Source organism: Microtus oregoni, unplaced genomic scaffold, assembly GCF_018167655.1.
Source record: "Microtus oregoni isolate MIOR12 unplaced genomic scaffold, Mior012 000069F_ref0000032, whole genome shotgun sequence".
NCBI lineage: Eukaryota > Metazoa > Chordata > Mammalia > Rodentia > Cricetidae > Microtus > Microtus oregoni.
This window is the reverse complement of record NW_024543976.1, coordinates 4,987,787-5,001,646: the sequence shown is the minus strand read 5'-3', so window position 1 is coordinate 5,001,646 and position 13,860 is coordinate 4,987,787. Positions and strand designations below refer to the sequence as shown.

General features: G+C 39.8%; 1 protein-coding gene across 1 annotated transcript; it reads left to right on the top strand.

Moving 5' to 3' along the window:
• The first annotated feature begins 135 nt into the window (after positions 1–135).
• Positions 136–8,913, top strand: LOC121440649 (interferon-inducible GTPase 1-like). Its single transcript, XM_041641438.1, has 2 exons — positions 136–211; positions 6,168–8,913. Exon 2 carries the CDS (start codon positions 6,188–6,190, stop codon positions 7,457–7,459), a length of 1,272 nt encoding a protein of 423 aa, XP_041497372.1. The 5' UTR covers positions 136–211; positions 6,168–6,187; the 3' UTR covers positions 7,460–8,913.
• The last annotated feature ends 4,947 nt before the right edge of the window (positions 8,914–13,860 follow it).

Below are 13,860 nucleotides of genomic sequence, written 5' to 3'. Positions count from 1 at the left end.
ATTTTCCTGTTCTTAAAATGCAGGAAATTCAGAAAAAAAAAAAACTGGACCCACTCTCCTATGTGATTGGCTAGCACACTCTGAAGGTGGGACAAAAGTCAAGACAAAGGAGCTACCCAACTTTCTTGTTTCTGCTGCAAACACTCCAGCACAGCTGAGGGTTGTTCCTGTCCTGAGCAGTGAGAGCATCCCCTGGACACAGGATTTTCTGGTAACTAGGAATTCAGATCTGACTTCTCACCCTCCTCTGTCTCTTCCTAGGGAGCCTGTGAGTAACAAGACATTTAGAGAGGAATCCTCAGAGCTGGGATTCTCAGTTTGGAAGCTAGGGGTCTTTGATTAGAGGCAGGCAGGACTGAATTAAGATGTTCTTAGGTAATTATTCAAGTTTAGATAGACCTAAAGCAAATAACCAAGTTATTTAAAATTTACCCAGTTGTTTTAGGTTTGGATTTTGTTTGTTTGTTAGATGAAAATGAGCCTTTTGGTATATATGTGTTGTGAATTATAACTATAGAATATATGAAAATTGTGGTATCAATCTTGTTACTGCCCAGTATTTTTTTCTGTCCCTTTCTACCAAGTTCAGCATATTTGTTTTACACAACAGTGGAAGCTAGACTTGGGTGAAGGATGCCCTCTGTAAGATGCTTCTGCTTACTTGCTGGGGAACAATTCTAGGATAGTTTTTGTTTGAAAAATATTTGTATTTGCTGTACAATGAATTCATGCATCTCTGGAGCATTTTTATCATCTTCACCCACTATTCCTCTCTCTTTTCCATTCTCATTCTCTCTGGGATCCTTCCTCTTTCCATTGTTGTCCCTATGTTTTTCTTGTCTTTTTTTTTTTTAATACTCCACTGATTTTAATCAGGATCATTTCCCTGTTCTGTTGTAAGGTTATTTACTTGATCATGTGCTACTTTCTAGTGGTCTATATCTGAAGAAAAATGACTCTCTCTCCCCCTACAATTCTCTAATCCTAACATAAGGATAAGGCTTCATGTGCCCCTGATCTCATTCATGCTGAAGTGAGAACAAGATAAATCTTATGTGTGTCTCCTGTAGGTAACCCCAGATGCCATGTCATATTTAGAAGACATTATTTTATGTCACTCCCCCATCTCCAGCCTCTGGCTCTTCTGCGATATTTTCTGAACTTGGTGAGGGTAGGAGATTGATAAAGATGTCACTGTTTTATCTAAGAATGAACACTCAACCATTACATATTCTCACCAGGTTTGACCAGTTAGGAGACTGTGCATTAAAATACTACTCAATGCAAAAAATGGGAAATGAGCAAAAACAACAAAACGCTTGTCTGTGCAAGGCCGAGAGCATCACTAATCTCTGGTATAGTCCAAAATATTTAGAAGGAAATCTTCCCATTTAGAGAAACAGCAGCAGTAGATGCTGAGGGACATTTTTAATGAGGGAATCCTCTTTAACTTCTTGGTTTTGATTGTGAAGTTGGTGTGTTAGTGAAGAAATGCATCCTTTGGTACTGATTAATATTTCACGGCACAATCTTTTGTTGTGGTCATGCTTTGTGCAAGACATTTAATGCAAATTTTTCTTGTTTAATTTCTTTTTCTTGTTCGGTAGTTTTGGAGAATTTTGTATAATGCATTTTATTTGTTTTTTTATAACATTTATGTATTCGTTCTCTGTGCCCTCATAAACCAGGGATAGGTGCTCACATGCTAGAGTATGCTTGTGGAGGTCAAAAGACAAGGTGTGAAAGTCAGTTCTGTCTGCTATGTGAGTCTTGGGATTAGAACTCAGATCATGTGTCACAGAAACAAGTACTCTTTCTTATCAGTCATTTAGTTGGCCCGAGACAGTTTTAGAGTGTGCATACATAGATTAAGGCATGGGGACCAAAAGGATGGGAGGCTTTTGTAATAGATCCCAGCAACTTTTGTCTTAGGAACTTTCCCCCAGGCTAATGCAAAGGATCTAGGCTCATGGTTGCCCTGATAGATTCAACTGCTTTCATGTTCATCTGGGTCCTGTCAGCTTTTGTAATTGGTCAAATTTATTACCAAATAGTTAATTTCAGTCACTACCAGAATAGCTTAAATCTGATACCCCACCTTACCACCCATTGCACCCACCCCTCACTGCCTCCATTAGGTTTAGTGAGGCTGCCTGAGAGTTGAACCTGAGTGTCTGTCCAGCTTGAGAGACAGTAACAAAACTCAGAGGGGCCCTGGCTTTATAATAGGACTTGCCTAGCCAGCAGGCCAGGAGTTGAGTGGCACCCCGCCACCCCGTAGAGTCATCATTTTTCTGAGTGTGGGGAAGAGGGTCTGGCTCTGTGGCTGTTGTGGACCATGCTCTGCTCTGCTGCTGGCGGTGCTGGGGCTGAGGGCCTGGCCCTGCCAGCAGTCAGGCCGTCAGCAGGAAACAGGAACAGTTACCGCCTTAAGGAAACATAAAGTTTAGAAATTTATACAAAAAATGTGCATACCAATTTAGGTATTGAAACATCTAATCCCATAAATGTGTATAAAAATATATTATGTACTAGCCATGAACTGCTACGGACTCGATGTTTTGTGAATTATGACAACATTTTTCTTATGGCTCTGATGAATATTATTTTGGTTAAAGTCTACTTTTGTAAATTTACCAAAACAAAATCAGTATCTTAAGAGAACTTTGTTGATATAAATAAGATTAATTTTAGATTTGTATCAGTTTAGTGAGGTTTACCTTTAGGAATTTTAATAGCCTTTAACTGTAGCTGACTCAGTCATACCCATATACTTTTTTTTTTAAATCTTCACCCATACTCTGCATGAAAACGAAACCAATTAAAACTCCTTTTTTTCATCATTTCAAAAAATATATATAAGCATATGTATAACCTTTTAAATATTTTTCTCCTACTTCTTGAATGATGCTTTACTTTTTTAATATCGTGAAACATGATGTTATAAATAAGCAATTTTCAATTTAGTTTCAATTTAGCTTAATCCCCCAATACAAAGCAATTTGGTGCCATGGAAGCAGTATATGAGCATAAGCATGGATGTAGATATAACACAATATATACATACATAAAATCTATATCAAATACATTTTAACTCAGTCAAGGATTATTTGTGAAATTTATCCTGCACGTTATTTTTAACATCTTCTGATCTGATTATATTTTTCATATCTCTAAGTGAGCTTCAATCTTAAATCTGTTCTTTAAAAGTATTAATTTTCTGTTGAAGTAAATTAGAAAACTTCTGTCTCAGTTTATAGTTCCTTAAACAGAATGACTAAACAGAATGTTGGTGAAGGTGGAAAACAGTCAACATGAAAACTACTATTTTACTGAGCTGAAATTTTGACTTGGATACTTACAGAACTAAGTTGTAAAATCACACATCTGGAAGTTTCTGTAACATGGAAAGCACAAATGCTCTAATCAATAAAACAAACACAGATCCCAATCTTTGCCCCCTGAGACACAGGTCTATAGGATGAGAAACTCCATGTTTATACTTTGGGAAAATCTGGAATTCTAGAAGTACACTGGAGAAGATTGTTGTTTGAGTAGGAGATTTGTTAAAAGGGTTGTGAATGCCATAGACAGACAGGCACACAGCATTATGGAAAAGACTCTGAGATCAGTCCCATGTAGCAGAACAGGGAATCCTTTCTTACGGATCTCTGCCATGTGATTGATAAGAAGCCTATAATGGATGCTTGCAGTCAAGGACTCTATGGAACACAAGCAAGAATCCTAAGAAAAAAGTGGTTTTAGTCATAGAAACCAAAGTAGTATCATTTCTGATATGATCACCAACCAAAATGGGATTGCTTTACAAAAAGAGGTGCCCCTGGTTAGCACTTTAGATATCTAGAATTTAGGCCCAGGGCTTCTTCAAATTTTCTAAGACCTCTTTTGAAGTGTTGGCACAGGGGTCCTACAACACTGGCCAGATTAGAAAAACATCTGAAGAATCAGAAAGGCCACAATGCTTTTTCAGGACCATCAGGGTATGCAAGAGCTGAAATCCAGGTCCCTGAGATGTCTCCCTTCCCGTCTTTATCTCTGGCAATGGAGAAGGGTCCTTGCTGAGACAGGCCACTTTAGTTTAACTAACAATAGAAATTCATTGCATTTAATCCACATCTTAGTGCACACAGGGCAAAAATAAACAAGCAAAATATAACGGATTTGGTAAATACTTATTACCTAAGTTAGGCAAAGCAGGCACATAGCTATTTCCAAAGTGATGCTTTCACTCACAACACAGCAAAAAGAGCATAGCAATTTTATTCATGGGGTCCATATATATTCATATAGGTGTAGGCCAGCTTTAAAGCATATTCTTTTTAAAATTACATTCCCTCAGCATGCTAATTTTAAAGTGATGGACAGAAATGCCTCTCAGAATCCCCAGCTTCCACAATAATATTTTAGCTGACAATAAAGAAAATGATAGTTTGAAGGAACTGAATGCAAGAAGAAATCTGTCCATGAAGGTACCTGCATTGCTTAGTCAATAACAGCACATGTTCTTGTCCTATCTGAGCATCCACACATGGAGGCTAATCTCACCTGGCTGTACAGCATTCAGAGTACCCAAATATTTTTATAGGAAGGCCAGTAGCTTTACCTGTTTTTCATCTCATGATATCTTCTTGTGTCCAGATTTTCCATGAATCAAGGAATAGAGAGAGTCTAGTGGAACCTGAAGGTTGATAGCCCTCTTTGCTCATGGCCTCTGCTTCCTGGTTTCCAGGACTCTGTGGGCTATGGAATGATGCATGAAAATCTGCCAGGAGATCTCAGTGCTATAGAACTGAGTTATACATGTCCATCTACTGTTGTTCCTACAGTAACTGACTTAGTGCCTGCCAGACCCCCCTTTCCCGAAGGGCCATCTATAATGTCAAGCTTATAAAAATAACCCAAGAGCCAATAAAGATCTGGAAATTCAGGTTTCAGGAGTTGCTGTTATCTATATCAACTCAGCCTCCTGACTGCTCTTTCTCCTGTCTCCTGCACATGGTGTCCGTGTTCATTTGTAATGCAGCAGGTGCCCTGCTTATAGCATCTGTGTACCACGCATTCATTGGGATGGATGAAGTCCCGAATAGGACTTTATCTGGCTTGGCTTCTTATTCAATTATTCAATGAGGCCAAGTTTCTTCTAAAGAATTTGGTTCTAGGACAAATCAATGTGGCATTGGTGACTGGACTGGCCAACACTACACCCCATACAAATATGCACTATATTTTTCAAAGTATCTCAGTTCACCTTGGAAAGATATTGTGCATTGGCCTTCAATCCAACTTTTTTTGGAAGTGTGTTATATATTAGAGATCAGGAAGGTTTCATGAATAGATCTTAAAAACAAGAGACTTTGCACTTGGGAGGCAGAGGCAGGCAGATCTCTGTGAGTTCGAGGCTAGCCTGGTCTACAAGAGCTAGTGCCAGGACAGGAACCAAAGCAACAGAGAAACCCTGTCTCAAAAAACTAAAAAAAAGAAAAAAAAGAAACTGAGAAAATAAACAAGCCGAGCAGATAAATAAGGGACTGCATGACAACCAGAGGCTTGAAAGTGTGAGGAACATTAACCAGATCTAAGAAGACAAATAAGAAAAAATATTTTTGTTAAACATACCATGATGACTGAAAAGGTCACAAAGAGCATATAGGATAAATGATAATGAGTGATAGAAGCAGGTACAATCAGGCATGCAAATCTACAAGGAGGACATGAAAATACAGCTGATTTATCCTGGAATCTAGAATGTGAGGGGCGTCTGGTGATAAAGTCTACATGACACAGAGGCACAGAGCAGACTGAATGTTAAGATGGATCTGCAAAGACACAATGGAGACTAAAACATTAAAGTCTCATGTGATGGTCTCAGATCCTGCAGAAAGAATGGCCCTACTGTGTCACTTATTGGTGAACTCCAGAGAAGCCAAACTCATAAAGGTGGAAGGCAGGGTGATGGGCAAAGCTGTGGGAGAGGGAAATGTTAGTCAAAGGACACAAAGTCTCAGATGTGTAAAATGAACACAGTGGGAGATCGGATGTAGTACTGCAATCATCAAGGATGGTATGTGGCAATATACATGAAATTTGATAAAATATAGATCCCAAATTTCATAAACATCCTCCTGACTCTTCCTTCTTTCCTTCAGTGCATTAGTTGCTCACAGTCATGGGCCAGCGGTTCTCTTCATCTAGGAATGAGCGCCACCAAGATTTGGCCTCCACCTTTAACGAATATTTTAAGAAGTTTAAAGTAGAAAACAAAATCATTCCTCAAGAAATCTTAGCTTCAATTGAGTTAAACTTGTCAAAAGGAAACATTCAGGTGGCAAACTCTTCGATCACTAATGCATTAAAAGAAATTGATAGCACCCCACTCAATGTTGCTGTGACAGGAGAGTCTGGAGCAGGGAAGTCCAGCTTCATCAATGTCCTGAGGGGGATTGGGCATGAAGATAAAGATGCAGCTAAAATAGGTGTGGTGGAAACAACCATGGAGAGGCATCCCTACACACACCCCAATATTCCCAATGTGGTTTTTTGGGACCTGCCTGGGATTGGAACCACAAATTTCCCACCCAAAGATTATCTGGAGAAAATGAAATTCAACGAGTATGATTTCTTCATCATTCTTTCTGCCACACGCTTTAAGAAAAATGATATAGACCTCGCCAAAGCAATCCGCATGATGAAGAAGGATTTCTACTTCGTGAGAACCAAGGTGGACTCTGACTTGAAAAATGAGAAGAAATTCAAACCACGAACCTTTGACAGAGAAAAGGTCCTGGAGCAGATCCGCAGCAGCTGTGTGAGGACCTTTCAGGAGAATAACATTGAGAAACCACCCATCTTCTTGATCTCTAATAAAATCTTATCTGACTATGATTTCCAAATCCTGGTGGACAAGGTGGTGAATACTCTCCCTGTATACAAACGTCACAATTTTATGCTCTCCTTGCCAAGTATTACAGATGCGGCCATTGAAAGGAAGCGGCAGTTCCTGGAGCAGAGCATTTGGCTCAAAGCCTTTGCGACTGGCCTACTCAATATGATCCCTTCACTGACCCTCTTAATGGTCAATGATGTGGGGGATCTTAAGTACAGCATGAACCTCTATCGAGCTGTCTTTGGAGTGGATGATGCATCCTTGCAGGGTTTGGCTGAGGACTGGCAAGTGTCAGTGGATCAGCTCAAGGCAAAGATGAAATCTCCTCATGTGTTTGAAACTACAAAGGAAGAAACAATACAAGAAAGACTTTCAAGACTTTATGAAGAGTTTCGTTTGGCTAAGGGGGATGTATTTGCTAAGAATGTTTATGTTAAAGAATTGTTTTACCTAAAATATTATTTCCTTGATATAGTGACAGATGATGCTAATGCTCTTCTCAGAGAGATATGTGTAAAAAATAACTTGGTTTCTGATTTGGCTGAAATCTTGTAGCTGTCAAAAATCAGAATCAATGACAAAAAAACTGGACACTGATGTTACAAAACAACATACTGGGTTATTCAGACCATGCAGCGTTTATCCATACTTAGTGATCATATATCCACATTAGCTGCAGCAAGGGGATCAGATGTGTGTAAATAATCTGAGTGCTAAAACTATCTACTCACTTTGAATAAACCCTCAGATCTAGTCATTGCACTTTTATACAACTTTATTTCATATAAGTCAACATCTACTTTTAGGTTTAACATTGTGATAGGTGGTTTGATCGACAGACTCTAGAATCACATGGGAGATGAACCTCTGGACTTGTATTTGGGAAACTATTTGCTTACGTTAATTGAGGTGGGAAGCGCTGCTCACTGTGGGTGGCCTCATTCCCTAGCTGCTGATCCCTAACTTTGTATATGGAACGGGAGGCTAACATAGAACACCTGCACTCATGCATTGCTCTCTTCTTTCTTACTGTGGGTGGAGGGGGACTAGCTGCCCACAGCTGCTGCTGGGACTCCTCTATAAACTTGAGTTTCACACTTATGTCCTCTCTTCATAGTAATGCCACAGGAAAAGCCATAACTGGGCTGGAGAGATGGATCAATTGTCTTGCAAGTCTGAAGACATGAGTTCAGACCCACAGAGCCCACATAAAGCCATCTATGCACCTGAAATCCATACACTCCTGTGGAGAGACAGGAGGCAGAGGCAGAGAATCCTGGAAACTGTGGGGCCAACTAACCTGCCACATGCAGCTGTTATAAAGAGACCCTAACACAAGCAAATGGAGGTAAAAACCAAAATCCAGTGAACTTTGCATACATGCCATGTCATGGTAATCACACATGCAAATGCACTCGCACAAAAAGATTTTCTTTAAAACTAAGAAGGAAAGTGTGGGGTGGTAACTCAGTGGTATAATGCGCACATGCATGTGACCTCGGGTTAAAGCTCTAGCACGCCAGAAACAGGGTAAATGGTGATGTGGAAAGATGGCTCAGAGGTCAAGAATGCTGACTGCTCTTGCAGAGACCCGGGGTTCAGTCCCCACATAATGGAGCCCACTTAGTAGCACACAGTAGCCTATAACTCCTGTTCCAGGGAATCTGATATCCTCTCCAGACAGCCATTGGACCAGGAACACCTGGGGTTAATAGATACACATGCAAGACAAATATTCATACAATAAAATTAAAGAAAAGTGTACAAGATATATGTTTGAACAAAGAGTACAAGAGAGAGGGATGGAATAACCATACAGATCATAAAAGTCCTAATAATAACCGAAATTCTAAAAATCCTATTTAGTCAGAATCTTTGAGAAAATACTAAAGAAGCTCTCTAATTCTGTACCAGAACCAGTGAAGATGAAGGGATTTTCCTACTTTATATTCATAGGCTTTTGAATGTTGTGGTTACTAAATGACTGATTTACTCCATATCAATACCAAAAGCTATTTAATAAACTCTTTTGTAAAAAAAAAAACACATCAATTGTTACTTGATATTCCCAAGAACTTATAGTAGCTTTATAGTGACTGTTTATTACTATTATTGGTAATACTATACTATTTCTAATGTATTACTATTACTGGCTTATTATTTCATTTCACACTCCCTGGCATACATTTGGTCATCCTTGAAATAAAATGTAGATAAACAGTACATCTGTTAGTAAGACTGAAGGAGAGACACAAAAGAAAGAGAAAAATTATCTATGGAGAGGAACAGTTTTTTAAAATTTGGGCAGCTATATTCCTATAGACTACGTGGATTAAACAATGGGATTTTGTTCTCATACTTCCATTGACTGATTTATGAGTTTCAGGTGCCTCTGTGGCCAGAGCCCCAGTAAAAGCATTCTTCCTGGAAAGACCTCACATGGCCTCCTATGGTGCGTCTATCCAGAGAATGGTTCCCTTCTTGCTTCTTCCATGACCCTATTATTGTGCTTCATGTTCATGACCTAGTCTACATATAGATGCTTCCCAAAGCCTTTCCTCCTAGCATGAACCCACTGAGGGTATGGGCTACTAACATGTTTTCAGGGGTAAAACACTCAGTCTATAACAGTTATGCAAATTATGCTGGTGGTTCAGCTGTTTTCTTTTTTTAATATTCATTGAGCTCTACATTTTTCTCTGCTCCCATTCCTGGCTCTCCACTCCCTCCTTCAATCTTCCCCCAAGGTCCCCATGCTGCAAATTTACTCAGGTGATCTTGTCTTTTTAGACTTTCTACTTCTCATGTAGATTATATTTATGTAAGTCTCTCTTAATGTCTGCATTGTTGTCTAAATTCTCTACGATTATGGTTTGTAGGCTGGCTTTCTTTGCTTTATGTTTGAAAACTACCTATGAGTGAGTACATGTGATCATTTCTTTCTGTGTCTGGGTTACCTCACTCAAAATAATGTTCTCTAGTTCCATCCATTTTCCTGCAAAATTCAAGCTGTCATCATTTTTTCTACTGTGTAGTACTCCATTGTGTAAATGTACCACATTTATCTAATCCATTCTTCGATAGAGGGACATTTAGGTTGTGTCCAGGTTCTGTCTATGACAAACAAAGCTGCTCTGAGCATGGCTGAGCACATGTCCTTGTGGCACAATTGAGCATCTTTTGGGTATATACCCAAAAGTGGTTTTATTGGGTCTTAAGGTTGTTTCCTAATTTTCTGAGAAATCGCCACAATGACATCCAAAGATCACATAATCTATTAAAAAACAATGGAGTACAGATCTAAACAGAGAACTCTCAACAGAGGAATCTAAAATGACTGAAAAACACTTGAGGAAATGTTCAACATCCTTAGTCATCAGAGAAATGCAAATCAAAACAACTCTGAGATTCCATCTTACACCTGTAAGAATGGCCAAGATCAAAAACACTAATGACAACTTATGCTGAAGAGGTGTGGGGAAAAGGGAACACTCCTGCATTGCTGGTGGGAATGCAAGCTGGTACAACCCCTTTGGATGTCACCTGTTTTCTTAATAAAAACTTTGCCAGTCACCTAAACCAAATACTCCAAAATATTTTTATCATAAATTGAGATGCAGAGTTGCATAAATATGGCTAATGAAAAACACTAGACAAAACCTTCTCTACTTAAAATACAACCAAAGAACCAGCACATGAAGGTTGCTGAGAATATTTGAAGAATGCTGCAATACAGTGCACATGGAAGACAATTATGGAAAATGTAGGCTCTGAGTAGTCAGGTCGAAAAGGGAACAAAGTACCTTGAATAGAGCGCTCTTGATTCCAAGCCTGAGCTTATTTGAATGTGGCAAGTCCTCTTACAACTCAGAAACTGTACATAGTAGATCCTAGATTTTCCATAATTACACCACAGTCATAAATTTTTCTGAAAGGCAATACTGCAGCCATCAATGATTTTGAGCTCCACAAAGAGTTGTAATGGAATACACACTATTGCATTGGTCCCCATGGGTACATCTATTTACATAGCTCCCCTGTGTAAGCTATTGGTGTATGGTGTCATTTTAAGACCAAATCTAACCACTCTCCATTCCAACTTTCATGTTCAAAGGCCCCTTGAGTGGCTCCAACAGAGTACCACAAATTATATATACGTCTTTGGCTGTTAGAATGTCTTTACCCTGTGTGACTGGCTGCAGATCAGAGTCTCATAGTCATTAGTGATAGTCTGTAGAGACACCATTGGTATCCAAACAGAACCAAAGCCTATGCTGCCTCCTTCATAATACCCAATTTCTTCAGGGGAAAATATTTTCCAAATTAATTCTCCTACCCTATTGGTAAGACATGACACACCAGATACATAAAAGAGGATGAAGAAGTTTGGGAATGAAAGGCGAATTGATGCCACCAAGGAAACACAAAATCTTCTGTCAATAGACACTGCAAAGGAAGCTGAGGAAATGCGAGAAAAAGAAAAGAATAATTCTAAAGGAATTTCCTGAGGATAAAGAGAAGATAGAGCATCACTACATAAAATCATTAACACACTCATTGCATAAATACTGAGGAGGTCATAAAATAAGTAGGTATCTTTTTTTAAAGTGCTGTAGGGCTAGGGAAAGTTCATGGGTAAAGTATTTGCTCTACATGTATGAAGACCTGATCCCAAATGTATTTGTTGGCGTTCTCTAGAGGAACAGAAATGATGAGAGAGAGAGAGAGAGAGAGAGAGAGAGAGAGAGAGAGAGGGACGGGTGGGCGGGCGGGCGGGCGGACGGACGGTCGGACAGACAGACAGACAGACAGACAGATAGATGAATATACAGGTGGAGAGACAGATGCAGATATAGACACAGATTAGAGTGGCTTAAGATTGTTATCCAACTAGTTCAACAATGACTGTTTACCAATGGAAAGACCAAGAATCCAGTAGTTGTTCAGTCCATAAGGCTGGAAACCTTAGCTGGTTTTTGGTATAGGCTGGAATAATGAGGAACTAGGCTCTAATGCCAGTGAAGGAATGAACTTGCCAGTGAGAGTGAGAACAACTAGACAAAGGACAAGAACTTCCTTCTTCCATGTACTATATATAGGCTGTTAGCAGAAGGTGTGGTCCAGATTAAAGGTGGATCTTTCCACCTCAAGAGATCCAGATTTAGTGTGGGCCTTCCAACTTCAAATGGTTTAATTACAAAAGAAGTCTCACAGGTGGACCTCGATGGTCAGGTTTTAGTTTATTGAAGTTGTGGTCCAAGAATAGCCATCATACCAAATAAACCAAGAACAGCCATCATACCAAATAAACCAAGAATAGCCATCATACCAAATAAACCAAGAATAGCCATCATACCAAATAAACCCAGATGTGGGACTGCATTTTTGTAACCCAGTGCCACAGTAGTGGCAGAGACAAGAGAATGCCTGGAGTCTTGTGGGCCGGCCAGCCTTGCGTAACAACAAGAGACTGCCTCAAACAAGAAGGAAATCAAGAACAAGGGGCTGAGTTTGTCCTCTGACCTCCACACCTATGCTGTTGCACGTGGCCAAAGAAGAATGCACACCACACACATATATACACACAAACACACACATGGGGGAGGAGTATTAAAAAAAGCAAGACAAAATTATGCCACCAGAGATACAAATATCTTCTATTCTTCTTTTATTTATATGTTTAAAAATCAGAAATCTTGAATCGACATAAATCAACGAGTTAATTTAAAACTACAAGTTAGGTATCAGGGATAATATAGCAGATGACACATGTCCTAATATCTCCGTGAATGAAGAATCGGGGTATCAAGGATGTGCTGCATTCGGGAAAAGGAAGAACAAACAGAAGGGCATTAGGGATGAAGAAGCGGGTGCTGGGACCACGAAGAGCAAAGAGGAACAGAACCATGAAGCAGAGAAAAGTGCTGATGGTAAAACAGGAATTCTAGGGCCAAAAGGCATGGCCTAGAATAGTTATGAAGAAAGATAAAAGGGCTTGCAGGTGGGAATGAGATGGCCAAGGTGACCAGAAAGAAAAAAGACAAGGCTTTGACCATTTTGACAGGCTCTGGCAGGATCCTATGAAGTCATACACACTGAGAACATTAGCAAGGGATCACTGCCTACTCCCCAAATCTACCTTCAAATGCAGCTAACTGTAACAAACTAAATTTTGAATAAGAACAATTTCCAAAAAACCTTCACCTACTCCAGGAAGATCACCCACAGCCCACCCCACTGGCAAGGAGCTGTGTAGTGACTGAGGAAAACTGCAGCTCTGTCTTGGTAACAGTGATAAGGATTAACACTGCACAGACAGGGAAGGGAAATGGGCCCATGCTAAAACTCCAAGGTGGCCATGCTGCCCAAAAGCAAAAAGACACAGGCTCATGAATGACCGGCATCCTATGCAATGATCTGAGACCAGCAACACTTGGAAGCTTGATAAGTGACGTCACAATTCAGGCTAATGGCCAGCAGAGGAGCCAAGGTCAGATCAGGGAGCTTCAAATGTGTCCTCCCCTAACTGGACAAATGTCATATGGACACCACATTATCATATGTGTAGCATGTGACACATTCTAGTTTATTCAACCCAGGATAAGTCCAGAAAGTTAATCAATCCAATAGAAAATTACCCGAGTCTTCATCCAAAGTCCCTACCATGCAGTTATGTAAATTGTCCCCTCTTGGGTGTCCCTCCCACATGAGAGAGTAATCCTAACCTTTTTGGAAACCACTGCTTAGATAGATAAACAACAAAATCAAAGATGTCAATTCAGAACCCTGAAGAAAGTTGTGGGGAAAGGAGACCCTCCCTGGCCTCCACTTGTCCCTTGTTCTAAGGTTTAAATCTAGAGAAATGAAGACCTCTGGGAGCAAACTCTGCAAAACAAAAATTGAACTGAAGACAACCTCCTGTGGAGAGAGCCTTCTATGCCACTCTAAATGTTGGG

Bases quoted from the DNA above. Each gene is read 5' to 3' on its own strand.
- LOC121440649 (XM_041641438.1), top strand. From the start codon at position 6,188: ATGGGCCAGCGGTTCTCTTCATCTAGGAATGAGCGCCACCAAGATTTG.